This window comes from Stegodyphus dumicola, chromosome 7 (assembly GCF_044657685.1).
Source record: "Stegodyphus dumicola isolate Sdum_Otavi_A_Nest chromosome 7, ASM4465768v1".
Lineage (NCBI taxonomy): Eukaryota > Metazoa > Arthropoda > Arachnida > Araneae > Eresidae > Stegodyphus > Stegodyphus dumicola.
Window position 1 is genome coordinate 62,308,394 of NC_140774.1, and position 20,478 is coordinate 62,328,871.

Consider the following 20,478-nt stretch of genomic DNA (forward strand, 5'->3'; position numbering starts at 1 on the left):
TTAAACTTAATTTACTTCTGCTAAAATTTGAATACTCTGTGCGTTCTACTAATTTACATACTCTGGCATTGGCAATTCTAGGGGAAAGTAAAGGCTTGACAGGAAAGATAGCTTAAACTTAAAATAAATGTTAGTTAAAATAAATATAAACCCTACAAGCTAATAAAATAAATTTAGACACTACTTACAACAGTGCCCAGCAGCAATTGCCAAACATATATCATTTAAAAAGTAAAAGAAAAGTAATTGCATTCTATATATATATATTATATATATATATACAGAGAGAGAGAGATTTATATTTAAGTATATATATATATATATCAAAGCAAATGGTGTTTTATAGTTTGTTTAAGGAATCTTTTTTTTTTTTTTTTTTTTTTTTTTTTTTTTTTTTTTTTTTTTTAAGTTCATATCTTTATTGAAATGAAAAGTAAAATTTCCTCACTTATATGGCAATAAATACGTTTTTGGATTGCGAGAGAGATGAGAAAGAAAATTCACATATTTGAATTTTTCGAGTATCCTAATATACAGTGTCTCAATTAGGAGTTTCACTATAAAAGTAATTTGAATTCCCTTGATTAAATTATCATGATTTATTAACCAGTGCAAGTTTTTTACACATGAAACGATTCTACATATATCTCAAAACCGTACGTAAAATCTGTTTCTCCATATGATTCCAGTTTCATTTTAGAATCGACCATTTGGTTTCAAGAATTTCATCCGTCACTGAAATCCATTACCTGTGCGAGCGCATTTAAACGACACGTCATGACGTCATAATTACTTAATGGCATCAGCGCAAGACCCGACCGCCTTGAAAACAGAAAACAAAACAAAGAACAGGTGGCCAGTTCACACTCATTACTTTGAATGTCAAAGCTATTCTCTTTTGTATAAGCCCAGGAACGTACTACAATGTTTTTGTAATCTCCTCACGAATCCAAAACCCATCCCGAAACCGGATTCGAATAGTTCAGTAGTTTTAAAGAGCTGCTATTTGCGCAATGGATGTTACGCAAAATCCCTGCAGTCTTTTAAAAGTGCTTTGCTAACGAGCATTCTATTAATCGCCAAGCTTTGAACGGTGAAGTCGACCTGCACTCGAATGTCTGTGAATGAATTTTTGTAACAGGATAGTGAGGAGCGATTAAACCAGGTAAATGACATCCAAACTATCAATGTTCTTTAAACTGGCTTCGATTTTGTGCTGGGTTCCATTGTGGCCATGTTTGTGCGTTTATATGAATTTCTGTATTAAATAGCGCATTATGCTGTTTGCTTATGTTACAATGCTCTGAGATTGGTTCAACAAGCAAACAGCATAATGTGCGGTTTACAAACTTATTATCTTTAAGCATTATAATATAAAAGCAGTGAAGTCCTACTTAACTGAACTTCTCTTAATCGCAATCCAGATTAGTAAATAATGTGGAGAAAAGTAACAATGGATCCTGAATCCTATTAATTTCAATTTTTAATAATAAACTTTTTTCACAGTCACATATTTTAGATGTAAGGAAATAGTTTATGATAAAAAAGTAAGTGATCTTAAGACGCCGTATTGAAGAAATAGAGAAATGTGAAATCTGTATTGGCCAGAAAGAAGGTAACTTGGAATTTATAGTTGGTTCATATTACAGTGCGGCAAGAATACCACCCTATTGTTTGTAAACTTTGCGAGAAGAAAACTCAAAAATATTGCTCATTACTTTGAAAAATAAGAGTATATAAGAGATATATAAAAGTAGCATTGAAATAAATACTTTTGCTTAACAATGTGGCAAGCAGGTATTTCTACCTTTAAATTGCTAAAAAATGGTTAATCAAAGGCCATCCGAATTCGATGCGCTTTAGTTAGCTCGAATAAAAGAGATTCTATTATAGAAAATAAAATATTTCATGGTAGGATATTTAATTTAAATTAAAAATATGACAGCTCTTTTTTGCAAAGTAATTACAGAAAACTGTACCGATATTATTGGTTGATTCATTTTAGAAGTTAGTTTTTACTTAGAATTCAGTTTCTTATCTATATGTCCTTATCCTCTTCTAATTTTCTATTAGTCATAAAGGATATAAAGATAGTCATAAAGGATAATATAGTATGGATCTTAGGAACGCGTACATTATGGATTTACGCTAACATAAATTAAAGCATCCAAAATTTAAAATAAAATAAAATTGGAATCAAGAAAAAGCAATTCCTTATTAATATTAATACTAGAAACCGTGGAAAAAGGTCTACATTGAAACTAAACATAATCAAAACTAATATAAGAGCGCAGGATAGGTTACAAAACTTTTTTTGGTATGTTACTTTGTTTTTCATTGTACTTATTTAATAGCAAAATCGCTGCCTTTATATATACATATATATATACACAGAGAGAGAGAGATAAATGCTACTTATATGTATCTATATATAAAGAGACAGAGAGATAAGTGCTAAGAAATTTAGAACTAATATATCACATGTTTTTCACAAAGAACTAATATTTCACATATCTGAAATTTATTAATTATAAATTTAAGTTTTTGGTTTTTGTGAAATATTAGTTCTAAATTTCTTACTTAGTTATACTTTTAGAAGCAAAAGTCCATATACTATACCTAGTAACATGATCGATTATAATATGAAAATACTTTTTAGTAGAATCATAATAATTTAATCCACCAACAGTATCAATAGACAATATTTAAAAAGGGTTCACTAACGGATAGTAAAGACTGCATAAAACCAAATTCCTTTTGTTTACTCTTTTTGTTAATTTGACATATTTCACAATGTTTGCATTAATTTCTAACATCCTGAACAATTCCTGGCCTATAGTATTGAGGAGATAATAAATTTAACATTGAGGACACACCAGTATGACCAAATTTAATGTGAGATTTTTCAAGTACTTTAGTACGAAGAGATATTGGAATTACTATTTTATATAGTCTTTGTTTTTTAATAGTTAACACATCATTAATTTTCTTATACTTAGGGTTAGAAATATAATCTAAATTTTGATGTTCTTTAATTTCTTCTAATGATAGTAAATTAACTTGCAAACTCAAATATTGACAGATAGGATTTCTAGTTAATATGTCAGCTCCAACATTAGTATAACCATTTTTATATTTAATATCAAAGTCATACATAGATCATTTCAGAGACCATCTAAATAATCTACCTTTAGGATGTTTAATATTTTTAATCCAAAGTAGAGCAGCATGATAAGTATGTACAGTAAATTGAAGTAAATTGATTACCATGTAAATAATAATAAATGTTTATCTATGGTATCAATAAGAGCTAAATACCAGTAATTGCATAATTTTTTTCATAAAACCTTAATTTCGTAGAATAAAAAGCAATTGGATATACGTTACCATTTGGATGTTCTTGTTTTGAAACTGCACGAACAGCTTCTTTAGATGCATCTACAAGTACATGACATTGATATTTTAGATTAAATAAAGTTAAAATGGGTCATAAGATTAATGCATCATTTAAATTTTTAAAAGCTGTTTGACATTCATTAGTCCATTTATAAGCAGTACCTTTTTTAAGTAAATTTGTTAAAGGAGCTCTAATTTTTGCACAATTTTGAATAAATTTATGGTATACGTTTATATTTCCTAAAACTCTTTGTAATTCTTTAATATTTTTAGGGGGTTGTAATTTCTTAATAACCTGAATATTTGCATTATTAGGTTGATATTTCCTGCTTGAACCTTATATCCTAGAAAATTAATTTTTTTAGCAAAATCACACTTAAATTTTTTTTTTTTTTTTTTTTTTTTTTTTTTTTTTTTTTATATTCTTTTTTTCACATATGTCAAATATTATCTTAAGATGTTTAAGATGTTCATCAAAATTTGGAGAAATACGATAATGTCATCAAAATAATTTAAAGCAAACTGAATTTGATATTTATTTAAAATTTGTCTAAGAGCTCTTTGAAAAACAGCTGGGGAATTTTTCCATCCAAAACGTAATCGAGTGAATTCATAAAGAACAAAATTTATTGTAAATAGCAATTTTTCAGTATCTTTTTCATTTAATTTTATATGCCAAGAACCTGATGCTAAGTCCAATGAGGAAAAAAATCAATAGACAACCTATTTTTTGCTTCTCCTTCTCTGTTATAAGCTTTTCAAAATTTAAAAATACCTGGCGTATCCCGGATCTTCCAAGCAGCTGCCATGATACGTGCAACAAGTTCCTGAGCACTGTCATCTGGGGTTTTGTACACCAGTGCCTTGACGTACCCCCAGAGAAAGTAGTCAATGCAAGTGAGGCGTAGCGATCTTGCTGGCCAATGCATCGGAGCACCCCTGCCGATCCAGAGTTTAAGCACGCGTTGTTTTCAGGTGGAGACGCACATCAAGACTGTTAATATATGCAAAATTTTAACATTCCCAACATTTTAGCTGCACTGAGCATAATAAACATGTTTTCTCACCCTGTTTATATTCATCCTTTCTGGTGTTTTGTGTCGTCACTATCGCGCCAGGAAAGCATTTGCGACCATGCATTTCTGTGTGATTTTCCAATTCGGCAATAACAACTATGAGAATTGAACGTTTTCCATATCGGAAAAATATTTTCAGTAAACCTTGTAAATGTTATTATTTATGTACTATTTTCCAATTTAATGCTCAAGAAAAATGCAAAACGAATGCTTTGAAATTTAGGTATGCGTTGGAAAGTGAGGGTAAAATTTACTGCATACAGTCATAAAAAAATTAGATATTAAACTCATATGAAATTATATTTAACACCATTAATACAGCCTCATGATTTTGTTCTAGAGCAGGTGTAAAGTACATCTTTCACGTGACAAATTTACTATTAGGGGATAGAAGCTGAAAATTAAATGATGACGTTAGCTGTAGGATGTAGCTGAGAAGCATCATATGAAAAATATGCCTTACATTTAAACCAATGTAAAATATATTAAAAACATTACTTTCGGTTTAAAAATATTTTTTAATTGAAGGGAATCATTACGTAGGATTTTGTAGGGTTATGCCACTTGAATATTTTTGCAATCCTAGTTATTTCGTCATTTATTTTTCTCAAAACTTAAAAAAAAAAATCCTGTGATTTTTTTTCAAGTTCTAATCTTTCGTCAAAAATTCATCTTAAATCGAGAAATTCAGTTGCATAGCTTACTTATGCAAATCCAATATTACGTAAATCAAAAAATGCGTAACTTCAGAGATAAAGGCATTATTGTGAAGAGCGATAGTCAACCATCATTATTTTACAGTATGCATAGTATCAGTATTTCTTCTCTATGTGAAAAAAAATATTGCTATATTTTTCGTTGTTTTCATGTTGAACTTATTTCATTTTCTTTCTTTTAGTTACTGCAATGAAAATTTCATTGCGAATATTACCTTTTTTGTTATTTATGCTGTTTATAATTCACATATCAGGTAAGTGTTTAACATAATTTTCTCCCACTAAATACAAAAATACTCAATGATCTTTCTTACCAATGTCTCCGTCTTAACCATAATATTAATTTATTTACATACACTATAGCTTTTCCGAGTCCTTATGATAACAGTATCTTCCTTATTAAAAAGATTCCGTTGAAGAAGAGGAAGATGAGGAAGATTCAGATGAGCTCTCCAGGACGTTTAGACTGCAAGGCTCTGACCGACCCTGCTCTTACCGTCGCCGTCAGGGCTTCTGTAAAAAGCGATCCGATTGCAAAAGACCTACGCGTCATACATGCAGGATAGGCCTTGATCCAATTGTCTGCTGCTTGGATGAGAGGAAAGTAACTACTACAATCAGAACGACGTTGCCACCGAAAACAAGAAGACCAAGTCAACCGAAGCCTAAGCCTGACAACATTCGTGGTATTGACTTGACCTTTCGTGGTAAGTTCGAAGAACAAAACCACTTCATATCTTCTTACTTAAATCGCAGTACTTAAATCAGCGGCTATGTAAACAAAGTTATTCAAAATGCTTGAAACGATAATCTAATACGGTAAATTGTTATTTAATCTAAAAATAAGTCTTTGAAAGATTAATGACGATTTTTAAAAAACTTTCTCACTTCATTTGAAGTTAAATAGGAATATCAAAATCTTTTACTTGTTCGCCCTCCAATCACTGTTTCGCACCATTGTTTTTTAATGACCAAAGATGATTTTTCAACAAAACATAAGATGTTGGAAACTAGCTACGGACAAATAAAAGTTTAAAGAAATTTTGACAAAGGAATTAAAAAAAGAAAGATTATTTATTGCGCTAAAAATACTTGAGCCCATAAGGCTTGTGTTCCAAGCAAATACCTAACAACAAATATTTTTGCTTTAAAAGGCAATTATTCTTAAAAATTATATAAATGAATATTATTAAAATATTTTTTGCATTTAAATAATTGTTAATCTACCAGAATCAATAAAAAATATATTAAAATTTGAAGTAATTAACTTTATAATATTTATTGACGATAACAGTATTTTCTAAAATTTTACATTATTATAGAGTATGTTTACATCGAAATTACGGATTTGAGATTTGTATAGAACTAAATAAATGAAGTTCGCTTTAGTTGAAAACATGGGAATAATTGTTATCATCTAAGCAACTCCTTCAAATACCGTATAACGCGAAAACAGTTGTAAAGAGAAATTTGGCAAATATTCATACCTCTTTATTTAAAAATGAAGTGGAAGAACCTAATGGTGATAATTGAGTATATTGAAAGATTGCTTTTGACGATTTCTTAAATGCATGTTGTAAAACTGAAATAATAAAAAGAATATAAATCTGCTTGTCTAAAATTGTATAATATAATGCTTTGGTGTCATGTTTATAGAGAAATTTTAAACAAATACCGAGCTTTGGATTAAAATGATAAAAAAGTGTTATTACCGTATTTAAAGTAACCAAAGCTCCCAACTTTTGCATCTTCATGCATTAAAGGGTTTTAATGAGATGAAATTTTTAGTTTTTCGAGCAAAACTTCCATATACTTGCTTCACTACTTCTCCCTTTTTATTACACTATGAAAGACGATAGGAAAGTAAAATTCTCCAGAGTTTTAGAAGCCATATCTTTTCAGATCTTAATTCGTAGCGAAGATTTTTCTGTTAATAGAGTGGCAGTTAATAATGCACTGCAGTTTGTTGAAATGAAATCAATTGAAAGTAATATTTTTCCCATATGGGTGTGTTTTGAAAAACAAATTTGTATATAAAATACAAATGCTACAAAATAAAGCCCTTTTATGGAAATAGCCGATTCTCTTTCGATTATCAGCACATTAGAAAACAACAGAAAACTTATTTCCAAAACTATTCACAACATTTGTAACAGTATAAAACATCAACAAAGCACTACCTTTTCACTTCTGAATCGTAAACCGGGCACAAGAAACTCAGCTAATACTCTTTTCTTTTAACAATTAGCATCATTTTTTCAAAGCGCACTTTGCTGTCTTTCTCCCCCCAAAAATGTAAATAGTTTTTACACTGCTATATACGCATGTATACATATATGGTGTATTACGATGCTAATTAATGCATCTGATTCTTGCTACCTGCAACGGAATAGAGGGGACTACTTCCTAAAACTTCAAAATACCATATATCCCTGTAAAACAATATTTTGTAGATGTCCAAAAAACACGACTATAGGTTTTATTTTCTTATACTGATCCTTATTTCCAGTAATGGAGCTCTTCAAAACAAGATAAAGAATTTTATGAAAACTTTTCAGCAAATGCGTTTGAAGAATTTTTAAAAATAAGTTCTAAACAAACTGAAAAAAAATTATTAAAATTTTCATTTTGGTTTAATAATTGAAATACAAAATGCTCTCATTTATCATGCATAGGTCGCTGAGATATACTCAGCTATGTTCCCAGTTTCTCCCTACCTCTTGGCGACAAACATTCAAATTTGTTTAGTATTTAGTAAACTGTTCTTTCCTGAAAGCTTAGCCAGCAGAGGTACGAAACAGCTTGTTTTAATTTATAAAAACATAGTGAATATTTTATTGATTCAACTTACTACTTTATATGGAATCATGTAAAAAAATAACTTTTATGTTTACAGAATGCTCCCACTGACAGTGATAAAACTTTCTAAACCATCTTCTTAATTTTAAAAAACTTTGCAATTAGATGTACTCGTCTAGGATAAATGTGCAAAGAAACAAATTTCAAAAGGTGGTTACCTTTTCTGAATATTCCGTAAGATGAATAGCTAATTACTATATTAACGTTTTCCAATAATATTTATATAATTAATAACCAACTATTGGTAGTAAATCTCTAGTAAGTAATATTTTATTAATAATTATAAACTATCCAATATTCAATAACCAAAATTTTATAAAACCTATTCAGTAATCTGTAGCCCCTTTTATAGGCCGGATAACGGAGATTGCTGTTATAATGCAAAGGTTCCAAGATAACGTTGAACCACCTGTCGGAAAGTGTTGCACTTGTTAAATTTTCTAAAATTTTGTTCTGTTCATTTTTCGACATCATTTTATTAATTTTTAGAAGAAAAGTTTCACGAAAACTGGGACACATAGCAAATTTTTAACTTCCGAAACGTTAGATTGTTTTTCATCTGACCATATCAGGCATATGTAGAATTATGCAAAAAACACAGGCCTTTGGAATCAAGTAAAGTTGAACCAAGAGTATAACGCCATAGTATAACCAGATAAGAGTATAACCAGACTACTATCTGTATAGATTTCATTGATAACTGAAATTATTTATGCCGATGTCCAAAATTACAGCTACAAATATATTTTTAACAATAGAAAAATATCTGCCATTAATATTTTAAAAATTGACATCGTATATAATTTGAGGAATGGTAATTGTAATGTAAGCATCTATAGTTATTATAAGGATTAAAGAATATTTTTTAAGAAAATATAAAAGTGACCAATTTCCAAATCTGTGAAATTCGTCTATAGAATTGCATTTCGATAAACAAAACCACAAGCATTTTTAACTTCATTTAAAATTAGTTCTCTCAATTGTTTAGACGCTAAATAGAGATGAAGAGCCATCGGAAGACTTGAGGCTAGCCAGTCTCAAATAGAAATCCCTTAATGGTTTATCACGAATAAAGTTATGCCTGGCCAACGCGTCTAAGAGTCATGATTCATCAAGAAGATCGATACATCTCATTTACCCACCATAAACAGATTACTGCTAAAGAGTTCCCTCAGAACCTTGCTGGTTCGTCTGAAACAACAACTTTTAAACATACTGTATACATACTAACTTCAAAATAAGCCTTTTAGGCCGGCGACCTGCGTGTTGTACATGTTCCCTTCGCAAAAGAGAACCCGAGCTAGGCACACTACCTTTGGACATGTAAAAAATGGAGGCATTTCCTCTCCAGTTATGAGTCAAGATTCAATACAAGAATGATTCTCGATGAATCCTTTCTGGAGAGAGCCTGCTGTTTTTCTCCAATCTAAATGCACTTAAATTCCTTACGTTGCGGGCCCACCAGCGGCCGAGCGGTAAAGTCGCTGAACACTGGTAGTTCGGTCCGAGGTTCGAATCCCGCGAACGGGCTGGCTGCATGGGCGTTTTCGTGGTTTTCCCCATGTATAACGTGTATACGAGCCAGTTTCCCTTAGAAAGTCCTCCACGAAGGCATCCCTCCCCTTAGGCAGATAGCCCTCGAGGCTTTGCCATAATCACACACACCTTACGTTGCAGTGTGAAAATTTACGTATATTTTCTTCCAAGAGGTATGGACATGATCGTGGTATTTGTCCTCTTTTCATCATGAATTATTAAAAGTGTTCCTGAATTTTCTTAATACACCTTACATATGCCTTATAGCATTGAATAAAAATGATTCCAAGATATGTAATTGCATGTTTAAATTTAAAATAAACAGATTATTATAAAATAAAGTCTTCAGTATATTCCTTACCTATAATAAAAATACCCAAATCGAAGTGCTGCTGGGAAAAAAAAAAAAAAAAAAAAGAGATCGAAAGTATTGTAAAAAAAAGAATGTTTACGAAGCAACTTAACATTATTTATTTATGTCTTTTAAAGGTTGTGGAACTCGGTCTCCCAAAGATCCGGATGCAGACAAAGTAGCTAATAACGCCGACACCAGTGGCAGAAGAAGAGGTGGTCTGTTTTCTCGTCGATTAGGAAAGAGATCCATCTTCAATCCAGAATATATTGGTCTTTCAAGTGAGTAAAATTAACGAAGTATTTTAGTAAGGTAAAAATTATGATGATGAAACCTATAAGCAGTTATAACTAGACATCATTTGAGTAAGACGAATTATAGATGGTTTAAATTCTTCTTTTGGTTATTAATCATGCATTTGCACCTGAAGCAGGCATTACTATTTCACGAGATTCTTCGCAGAGTAAAATTTCGTTGGCTTTCATTCAACAACAACAACAAAAACTGGTATCTTATCACAGTAGGAAGTTTCTGCCAATAAGGCGGTGTATAAGAGCTGTGCGATACAATGTGTAAGAAGTATACGAAAGCAGTTTCTTGTTCTATTCAAAAAGAAAGACATAGTAAAAAAAACAGTTGCCAGATTACTGATATCAAAGCATACTGAGAAGTGAATGCAGTTTACTGCTAGAGCGTAGGTGTCTTAATAGGTTTACATAACTAACAACAGAATTTTTGATGAAATATACAGGGACTGTTATAATAATCTCTTAGAGCGAAGACTTTAATCGAAAAGTTTATCACAAAAAAATACTGAAAATCTCTTCATTTATTATTTCTTACTATAAAAAAGTTTTATTTTAATTTTTTATCTATAAATACATACGCAGAAATAAATATATTTTATTATTAGACAAAATTCAATTTTAAAATTTTTGATCGATTTGCGTATTTCAAATTTCAAAGGGGGCAGTAGAAGAGCAAGTCTATTTTCTCGTCATAAAGGAAAAAGGTCCCTTTTGAATTCAGCAAATAATTCGTCTTTCAAATAATTAACAAAGCACTTCATTTCAAAGCTAATGATTTTATATTAGTTTTTCAGATGTTAAGCTATAGTCTAAGTAAACAAATTAGAAGCTTTCTCAAATTTGTTTAACTTTCCTTGTTCCTGGAAGCCAAGGATATTATGCATTTTAGATGGCGAGTGTAGTATTTTCCTTATAAGCTCAAATGGTGAAAGATAACGCAAGTGCAGTGATTAATCGTCATTATCCACAATAAGAAAAATACAATTCTTTTGTTTATGTTTATTTCAAGTGGCAATAATTAAAAGCAGAGATTCTTAAGTAGGGCAATTGCTGGTCAACGGTCTGGAACTCTTCAGTTTTCTGCAACGAAAGGGACTTCATGAAATGGCAAAATTCATACAAAATCCATACTTTGTAAACTGAATTTTTTTCACTGTATTAACTCGACAGCTTTCAGGAAATTTTTATTCTCAAACTGAACAGTTCCTTTTTCTACAATACTTCTATTCATTTCTCCGTGACATTAAGAGTTCGAATCTTTTAAAGCAAGCATGAAGCCAATCGCCCGCTGAAAAGCAATTACTTACCGAACGTCTGATAGGATTGCATGCAAAATTCAGTTACAGAGAAATTGTTTCAAGTCTTTAACATGTGAATGTTGCAAAATAACCTGAAAATTGAGATAGAAAGTTTTCGTCATTTAGGGAAGAGAATTATTGCGAGAAAACACCAAAATACTTGCATGCTTAAGCGACTTTATGAGTAATATTTTGCTTTAGGCTTTAAAGCCCAACATAATAATAACCTAAAATCATATCTATTCTTTGTTTACGAAGTTCTTGTTTTCACTTATTATCTGGGATTCCTTTGTTAAAAAATATTAAAGGAGCGTTAAAATAAATTCAGGATTCATAAAAAAAATATGAATTGTCTTGAATGAACTCATATTTGTCTAAGCTCAAAACGTAATCACTTATGTGTGAAAAAATCTCTATACATTTGTAGGGTTTATATTTATTTTAACTAACATTTATTTTAAGTTTAAACTATCTTTCCTGTCAAGCTTTACTTTCCCCTGGAACTGCCAATTCCAGAATATGTAAATTTGAGTAGAACGCGCAAGCATTCAAATTATCAGCGGAAGTAGTATGATTTAAATAGAAGGAAACGAGTTCGGTGAGAGAGTTATTCTTACTTAGCGAGCGCGGAGGTAGAAATCGAGAATTGAAGAACCCCGCGTTGCGGCCTATGTGCTTGGCGGGAAGTAGTTGCAATTGTTTCAGTGAGCTTCAAGTCTGCTGAATTAGCAGCCGTATTGTAAAACGCGGTGAGTTAGTTATTTGAGAGAGCCTCGTAGTTAGAATATTGTCTTTAATTTCTTTTCAGGTTCTTATTTTTATTTGACTGCCTAGTGGGCACAGTCTGTAAGCGTCAAGAGGACGCCATTGTAATTTATTACGTTGAATAAAAAGGGACTTAAACCCTTTATAAGACTCTGTGGTTTATACAAGCTTTCACAGTCACCTCTTGGTTGCGTGCTAGTTAGAGGCGCGCAACGTTATATTGGCGCCCGAACACTTATCGAACTGAAATGGCCGAAAACTGGATGGAAGCCGCTGGACAACACCAAGAAATGACAACTCAGTTAGAAGGATTTGGATACCTGGTCCAGACTTTGAGAGCATCAATCAAGCCAAACGTCTATTTCGACGGAAAAAATTCGGTGTCCGTATTTTTAGAAGGTATAGAAAACCACTTTCAGCTCTATCCTGTGCCTGAAAGACAAAAAGTTGCTATTGCCACATCAGCACTAAGAGGACAGGCCGCGCTATGGTGGAAAAATATAGGCAAATTTCTTCTAGGTGAATTTGGAAGCCCGACGTATACATTTGAAAATTTCAAAAAATCGTTAGTAAAGGCCTTCCCCATAGTGAAAGATCGCGCACGGCTGGAAGCCGAGCTATATAGTTTCTATCAACGGGATACAGCACAATTGACGGACTTTATTTTACGAAAAATCAAGCTAACGGATATGCTGTATGGCAAGAAACTCGATGCGGAGATTATTGAAATAATATTACCAAGATTGTTACCCGCTGTTCAAGACTACTTTGAAATTAGAAACCCAACCACATTGCAGGAACTTTTCGAATTGGCGGTGAAATTTCAAAATCGCAGAATAGCGGAAAGAGCGAGAGGGGAAACATATTCTCAAAGTACCAGAAGGAAGGAGGAAACCAGAAATGGAAATCGCTCATATGGGGGAAAGAACTATCAAGCTAACGCATCGAAACTCGAAGGTCAAGGCCCAAAAAGAAAATTTGAAAATAAGCATCCGCGTACCCAGAAGACACAGATTGAAAGGAAAGCTTTAAACGACTAGAGGGGCCTGTGAAAGGGAGGGTCCAGACCCCGGAAGTTTTAGAAAAACCCTCAAATAGACATCTAAATACAGACATCGTAAAAAACTCACAGCTACCAATTATACAAGTCCTGGTTGGCGATGTACCAGTAGAAGCCCTCATCGATACAGGAGCAGAAGGAAATTTCATGAGTGAAAAGTTTTCAAAAAGAATTTTTATAGGATACGACTATTCAAAACCAGAAATACGGAAATTATAGCGGCGCAAGGAAAAACATGTCACTGCATCGGGAAAGTATCATTAAACTTACAGATAAAAGAGGAAAATCTCAAAGTATTAATTTTTGTGGTGAAAGACCTCCAACACTCTCTTATTTTAGGTATGGACTTTTTAAGGGCCGCGAGGGCCAAATTAAATTTTCAAGATAGTTCTTCCGTGGTGCTGGAGATGGACCAGAGGGTGGTGGAACCTGTGGAGACACCTGAATTGGACCTTAGCTATCTGAATGACCAGGAAAGTAAAGCAATACAGCAAGTGGTGAGTAATTTTTCTCATTTGTTTTCAGAAAAACCGGGAAACTGTCAGATCGTGACTCACAAGATTCAATTAAATGCCGAAAAACCTTGTAGGACTAAACCGTATCGCTATGATAAACAAAAAGACTTAATCATCGAAGAACATATTCAGGAGATGTTAAAGAATAAAATAATAACGCCCATAAATAGTGAATACGCGAGTCCAGTCGTACTATGTAGGAAAAAGAACGAGTTTCCTCCTTCGGATAAAAGGGCTTGGAGGTTTGCTATCGATTATAGAAAACTAAATAGCATAACTAAATTCCCAGTTTACCCTTTGCCGGTTATAGACGAGATCATTAGACAGATCAAATCGACAAGATATATGTCTACTTTGGACTTAACGTCTGGCTACTATCAAATAGCTATGAGACCCGAAGATATACATAAAACCGCGTTTATAACAAAATCGGGCACTTATGCATTTTTACGCATGCCTTTTGGGTTGTGTGGGGCCCCATCAACATTCCAGAGAGCTATGGACATTGTTCTAAAGCCTGTCCTAGGAAAATCAACTTTAATTTATCTAGATGATATAATTATAACGAGTAGTACTTTGGAACAACACATTAATGACCTCGAACAAGTTTTTAAATTATTAAAAGAGGCCGGTCTTACAATTAACGCCTCAAAATGCAAGTTCGCAACTAAAGAACTTAAATATCTCGGTTATAAAATTTCGCAAAAGGGTATAGAAACGCAAGATTCAAAAATAAAAGCTATTAAGAATTTCCCACCGCCCAACACCGCCAAGAAACTTTCGTCTTTCCTTGGACTATGTTCTTACTATCGATCTTTCATAAAAGATTTCGCTAATATTGTTGAACAATATCGCTAATATTGTCGCTAATATTTCGCTAATATAATTGTATTAGTAATCAAAAGAAAAAAGAGTAAATTTACGTGGACAGCTGAAGCTAACACAGCTTTTGAAAGATTAAAAGAAGCGCTTATTAATGCCCCTGTTTTAAAATTCCCTGAGGGGGACGAAAACCTGGAAATTGCGGCAGATGCATCAGACTATGCGGTGGGTGCGGTTCTTATGCAAAATAACCATCCGCTGGCATTTTTTAGTAAAACATTGAATCAAACACAAAGGAATTATACAGCTACAGAAAGAGAAACATTAGCCGTATTAATGGCTGTACACAAATTTCGAGTTTATTTCGGCAAATCGCCAGTAACAGTCTTTTCGGATCATGCGGCTGTTGGTAGACTTTACTCGGGGAAAAATCTAAGGTTAATAAGATGGGCTTTAAAACTCCAAGAATATAATATCACAATAAAATATAAACCGGGTAAGGAAAACAATGTAGCTGACGCACTTTCTCGTATAAAACTGGACGATGAAGGAAATGAACTTAAATGCGCTGTGTTGACTTCAAAAATTTTAGATTCTAGAGATACGGTTATTACTGAACTGAAAGCTGATCCTGAATTTGGAAATATCTATGCTTATTTGAAAGACCCCGAAAGCTTTGAGCACACAGATATCGATGCGATAAGAAATAGAGCAAAAAACTATGAAATAATAGATAATTTATTATTCTATACGAAAACAACAAACGAAAATCTTGAGTATAAGCCAGTCATCCCAGCCTCGCTTCGATTAAGCATTTTGAAGGAGTTGCACGAAAAAAAAAACAGCGGGCCACCTCGGGGTCAGGAAGACTATAAAAAGGGTACGCGAGGCGGTATATTTCCCGCAATTATACAAAATAGTAACGGCGTATGTCAGGTCCTGCAATCAATGTCAGTTAATAAATGATATTAATTACAGCCCGGCCGGGTACTTAAATAGCATTCGCGCTACATTTCCGAATGAAATTTTAGGCATAGATCTCCTTGGTCCCTTCCCCCAGAGCGAGTTAAATAAAAATCGTTTTCTTTTAGTAATAGTAGATCATTTTTCAAAATGGATAGAAATTGTTCCACTTAAACGCGCGTCAGCCAAAACAGTCGCTGATGCATTCTTACACAGATACATTTTAAAATACGGTGCACCGATAAAAGTCATTAGCGATAATGGAAAACAATTCATTAGTCAAATATTTGAAAACATATGCAATGGACTTGATATACGCCATATCAAAATGGTTCCGTATAGACCACAGGCTAACATAGCAGAAAGAGTTAATAAAAACATTGTAAAAATAATTCGCAGTTACGTTAGCACAAATCACAAGCGCTGGGATGGCTACATAAATGAATTAGCTTATGCTTTAAGAACGGCACATCATGATACTACGGGAAAAACTCCAGCAGAATTATTTTTAGGCAGAAAGTTAATTACGCCTTTAGATAAATTATTCTTTGTGCAACAAAGAGAGCAGGAATTTAGACAAAAGGACGTGCAAAAGCTAATTGATCAGGCGCTTAAAACCTCGGATACGGCAAGAAATAGGCAGAAGTTATATTATGATAGAAAACGCCGTGAAGCAGATTTTAAAGTTGGGGATAAAGTATTGAAACGGAAATTTTCTTTATCAAGTGCCCCAGACAATTTTATGGCAATGCTAGCTCCAAAGTTTGAAGGCCCCTATGTAATTCAGGAAATCAAAGCAGTAGTCTTATATCTTAAAAACGAGAGAGGGGAAATCTGTAAAGCAAGTCCCGACCAGGTGAAAAAATACTAATTGATTTGAAATCCTTAAAAGTTTCTTGCAGGACTCAAGTCTAAACGAAATAGAAGGGCCAGAGACTGCAACAACTATTCCACCACCCAAGAAACGGAGAACTGAAGAGAGACCTAGCACTTCTACAACCCGGACGTCGGTATCAAAAAGAAAAAATGAGTTTCAAACTCCGGCGTGTAAGAAAAATAAAAATACAGATGAACCGGGTAAAGAAACCGTGGTAAAGACGAAAACACCACCTACAAAAGATGGCAGGAGAAATTACACATCAAGGAGAACGCGCACACGGCCACAGAGTCAGGTGCCAGCAAGGCCGCCGTTCCGGAAACTGAAACGCCAACAGGAGGCACAAAAATACGACGAACAGAAGAAATTCAAGGACTCCAGACCGGAGGACGTCAAGACCAGCCGTCCCAGGCAGAAACGCAAAGGCCAACAACCAGACGATTACTCCGTCAAGAGGCCAGCATGTAGAGGACGCAAAAGAAAGAGCAACGGGAACGACACTCGGAGATCAATAAGGAGAAGATCATCCAAGTTAGAGGTGACATCAATGACACCTCTAACTTGGGATCAATTTTGTCAAAAACGGATGACGGAGTTTCAAGCATCGAAAACTCAAAGATAAGTTAAAACCTTCTATATTTTTTTTTTCTCTTTTGTTCCGAAATGTTATGCATAAGTACGAAGTTCTATGTTTTGACGAAAGTCAATATGTCTCGGTTGAGACTTAGTTTTGTTTTACTTTACTTAGCTAAGGCAAAAGTGTTATTTTCTTTAAGTGTAAAAGCTAAAAACAAGCATTTTCTGTTGGTCGAAAGACTAATTCTGTTATGTTAAAGCCAAAATTTGGCCGGAAATAAAAATAACTTCGTATTCTTGTACTAATAAGAATTTTAGTTTCAGTGCCGCCAGCTTGGCGAAGAATGAGTAAAGTAAAAATTTATTTTCTCTTATTCATTTTATGGTAAATTGTAAAAAGCAAATGTATTAAACTTTTGTAAATGTATGTAAATACTTGCATGTTATGTAAAAGTAGAATTTAGTCTAGAAGCATAAAATTGTAGATGCTAAAAGTGAATGCTTAAAAACAATGAAGTCAAAATTAAGTATTAAACTGTAAAGTCATGCTTTAGAGCGAAAGCCTGCATGTTTAAAGATGAATGAGGGGGAAGTTAGAATGAATGTGTTTTGTAGGGTTCTCCACCTACATTTGAATTTTTAAGAATATTAAAGTAGCTCATTGAGTTGTAGAATGTCGAGTAAGGTGTGTCTATTTGGTTGTTGAATTCTAACAAATCATGGTGGTTAGGGGAAGTGTTGTAAGACTAAAACACGAATATTCCCGTTTGACACCACACATGGTGGAGAGCCAGGGTAAAGTTAAATTAATGCTTGAAAAATTGAATGAATGTGAAGTAAGCAATAACTAAGAAAAACGAATCGTTAAAAACAAAAATTTATTGTGTCAAGAAAGTGTAAATTATAATGTATGTAGAAAGATACTGATACTTATTCCTTCCAGATGCTGGAAGGAAAGACCAAGATTGATTGATGAAGTCCAGGAAAAGTTGCTGTAAGAAGAAAGCTTTGTAACGAGTAACAAAATTTTAATATATAATTGTTACATAAGATTTTTTTTTGTGTAAACGAGGCTTTCGCCAGTTAGTTCAGAATTAGATAAACTTACAACAGGTCGTTTGTAGGACCTGCTTCCAAGTTTTCCAAATTCTGGCAGCGGCAAATGTAGGGTTTATATTTATTTTAACTAACATTTATTTTAAGTTTAAACTATCTTTCCTGTCAAGCCTTACTTTCCCCTGGAACTGCCAATGCCAGAATATGTAAATTTGAGTAGAACGCGCAAGCATTCAAATTATCAGCGGAAGTAGTATGATTTAAATAGAAGGAAACGAGTTCGGTGAGAGAGTTATTCTTACTTAGCGAGCGCGGAGGTAGAAATCGAGAATTGAAGAACCCCGCGTTGCGGCCTATGTGCTTGGCGAGAAGTAGTTGCAATTGTTCCAGTGAGCTTCAAGTCTGCTGAATTAGCAGCCGTATTGTAAAACGCGGTGAGTTAGTTATTTGAGAGAGCCTCGTAGTTAGAATATTGTCTTTAATTTCTTTTCAGGTTCTTATTTTTATTTGACTGCCTAGTGGGCACAGTCTGTAAGCGTCAAGAGGATGCCATTGTAATTTATTACGTTGAATAAAAAGGGACTTAAACCCTTTATAAGACTCTGTGGTTTATACAAGCTTTCACAGTCACCTCTTGGTTGCGTGCTAGTTAGAGGCGCGCAACGTTATACATTAAGTATGACTTCTACATCCATAGACAGTAGGGGAGTTAAACTTGTAAAAGTATATCTCCTAATGGCAATCCCTCACCACTTAAATTTGTAATTAAAATCTAAACTGAGGAAAACTCTGTTCATTCTTTCAAGAAGAAATTCTTGAAATCTCTTCTTATCGTCTGTAACTATTTAATATATGCCACTGCTCAAATGCTGGTAACTTTCCTGTCTTTTAAACTGAAGGAACACAAAGCAACACTTGCTGTAAAGTTCAGCAAAAATTTTTATTTTAATACTGCAACTGAGCTAACCTCATTAATACTTTTGAAGAAATCTGTAATTGTCTCAAAACTCTTAGGATAAAAGGTATTGCATTCTACTCAGATATACGAACTGATGATAACAAGGTACTGTAGTATATCAAATTATAGATTCTTGCTTGTAAAAGAAAATATTTAGTGGCCATTTAAGCAAACACATGACATTATGTGACAATGTTCTAAGGGAAGATACGAATAAACAGGAAGGAATACGTTCTAAATTCTTATTTAGAGGCAAAGAAATGTTTTAAGTTCAAAATAGAGTAAGCAGAATATTTTTGAATCATAGTGAAACGTGATTGAATGTAATCTGAATGAGAGAGGAACGTGTAGCATAACATGCGAGATACTACAAACAAAAGCAATATAAATGCAGTGCATATAGGTCTAGGTACTAGTTATAATGTAAAGCTCCACTGCAAATTTGTGTTATATTGAAAATCATTACTGTTTTCTATATGACTAATGACCAAATAGCATTCTACAGATAGTTGTATATATATATATATGATACCCATCTTCAGCGTAGAACTCGCAAACTTTTACAAAGGTAAGTATCCTGTAGGAAGAACGCAGAATGATAAAAATTCTGGGTTTGAAAGAGCATTTTTAAATTTTCAAGATTACATTTCTAGTTATATTTAACAAAACAAAATAAAATAAAAAAAGAAAGAAATTTTAATAAAATATGAATGAAAAAGCTTTCACTTTTGTTTAAACCATATAAAAGAAGTTTTAAATGTTTACAGGAAGGCGAAGGAATGTTCAGCACGTCATTGTAGGAGGAGTAGCGGCCGTTGAAAATTCATGGCCATGGATGGTAATATTTTTTTATTATAATTTTGCATCAAACTAAGAATTAGTTATACACTGCACAGAAAATTTGATTTTTAAAGTTTTCTCATTTAGACAATCAGTTTGTTCTCTGATGCGATTTTGAATGTTTTTGAATGTGCTCGGAACTGAATTTCAGTCACTTTTAACTATTGTATATAATCGAACTAAGTGTAATTTAATATGGAGTATATGTGCTTAATGATTTTTTAACTACTAAGGTTTTATCGTCAGTGCTTTGTTAATGCTTAAACTGAATACAGTTCTTACAATGAATTTTGAATTCTAAAAAGTTTTTTTTTAAATACATATTATAATACTCATTAAGTTAGTGTTTCCAAAAGAGCTGTTCACCGAAAATAAGTGTTTTTATTCTGTTGCTCACAGAATGAATTCTGAATCTCCGATCTAAAATGACAGACGATTTTAAAGAGAATCCCATGTAGCTGATTCTTCAGCATGGCAAGCACAGAGGAGTCTTAAGGGATATCAA

General features: G+C 33.1%; 1 protein-coding gene across 2 annotated transcripts in view; it reads left to right on the forward strand.

The window, feature by feature from the left end:
- Positions 1 to 912: 912 nt before the first annotated feature.
- The window catches only part of LOC118182790 (clotting factor G beta subunit-like), a 62,376-nt gene continuing 42,810 nt past the window's right edge, over positions 913 to 20,478 (forward strand). The window contains exons 1-5 of one of the 2 annotated variants that reach the window (XR_015042061.1): positions 913 to 1,165; positions 5,371 to 5,442; positions 5,596 to 5,895; positions 10,073 to 10,216; positions 19,901 to 19,971. Coding sequence is in view for 1 of the 2 variants with exons in the window: in XM_085820336.1 (XP_085676462.1) it covers positions 5,379 to 5,442; positions 5,596 to 5,895; positions 10,073 to 10,216; positions 19,901 to 19,971 (579 nt within the window). In the remaining variant the exon portion in view is untranslated. The remainder of the gene's footprint in view (positions 1,166 to 5,370; positions 5,443 to 5,595; positions 5,896 to 10,072; positions 10,217 to 19,900; positions 19,972 to 20,478) is intronic. The other variant, XM_085820336.1, reaches the window with a different exon arrangement.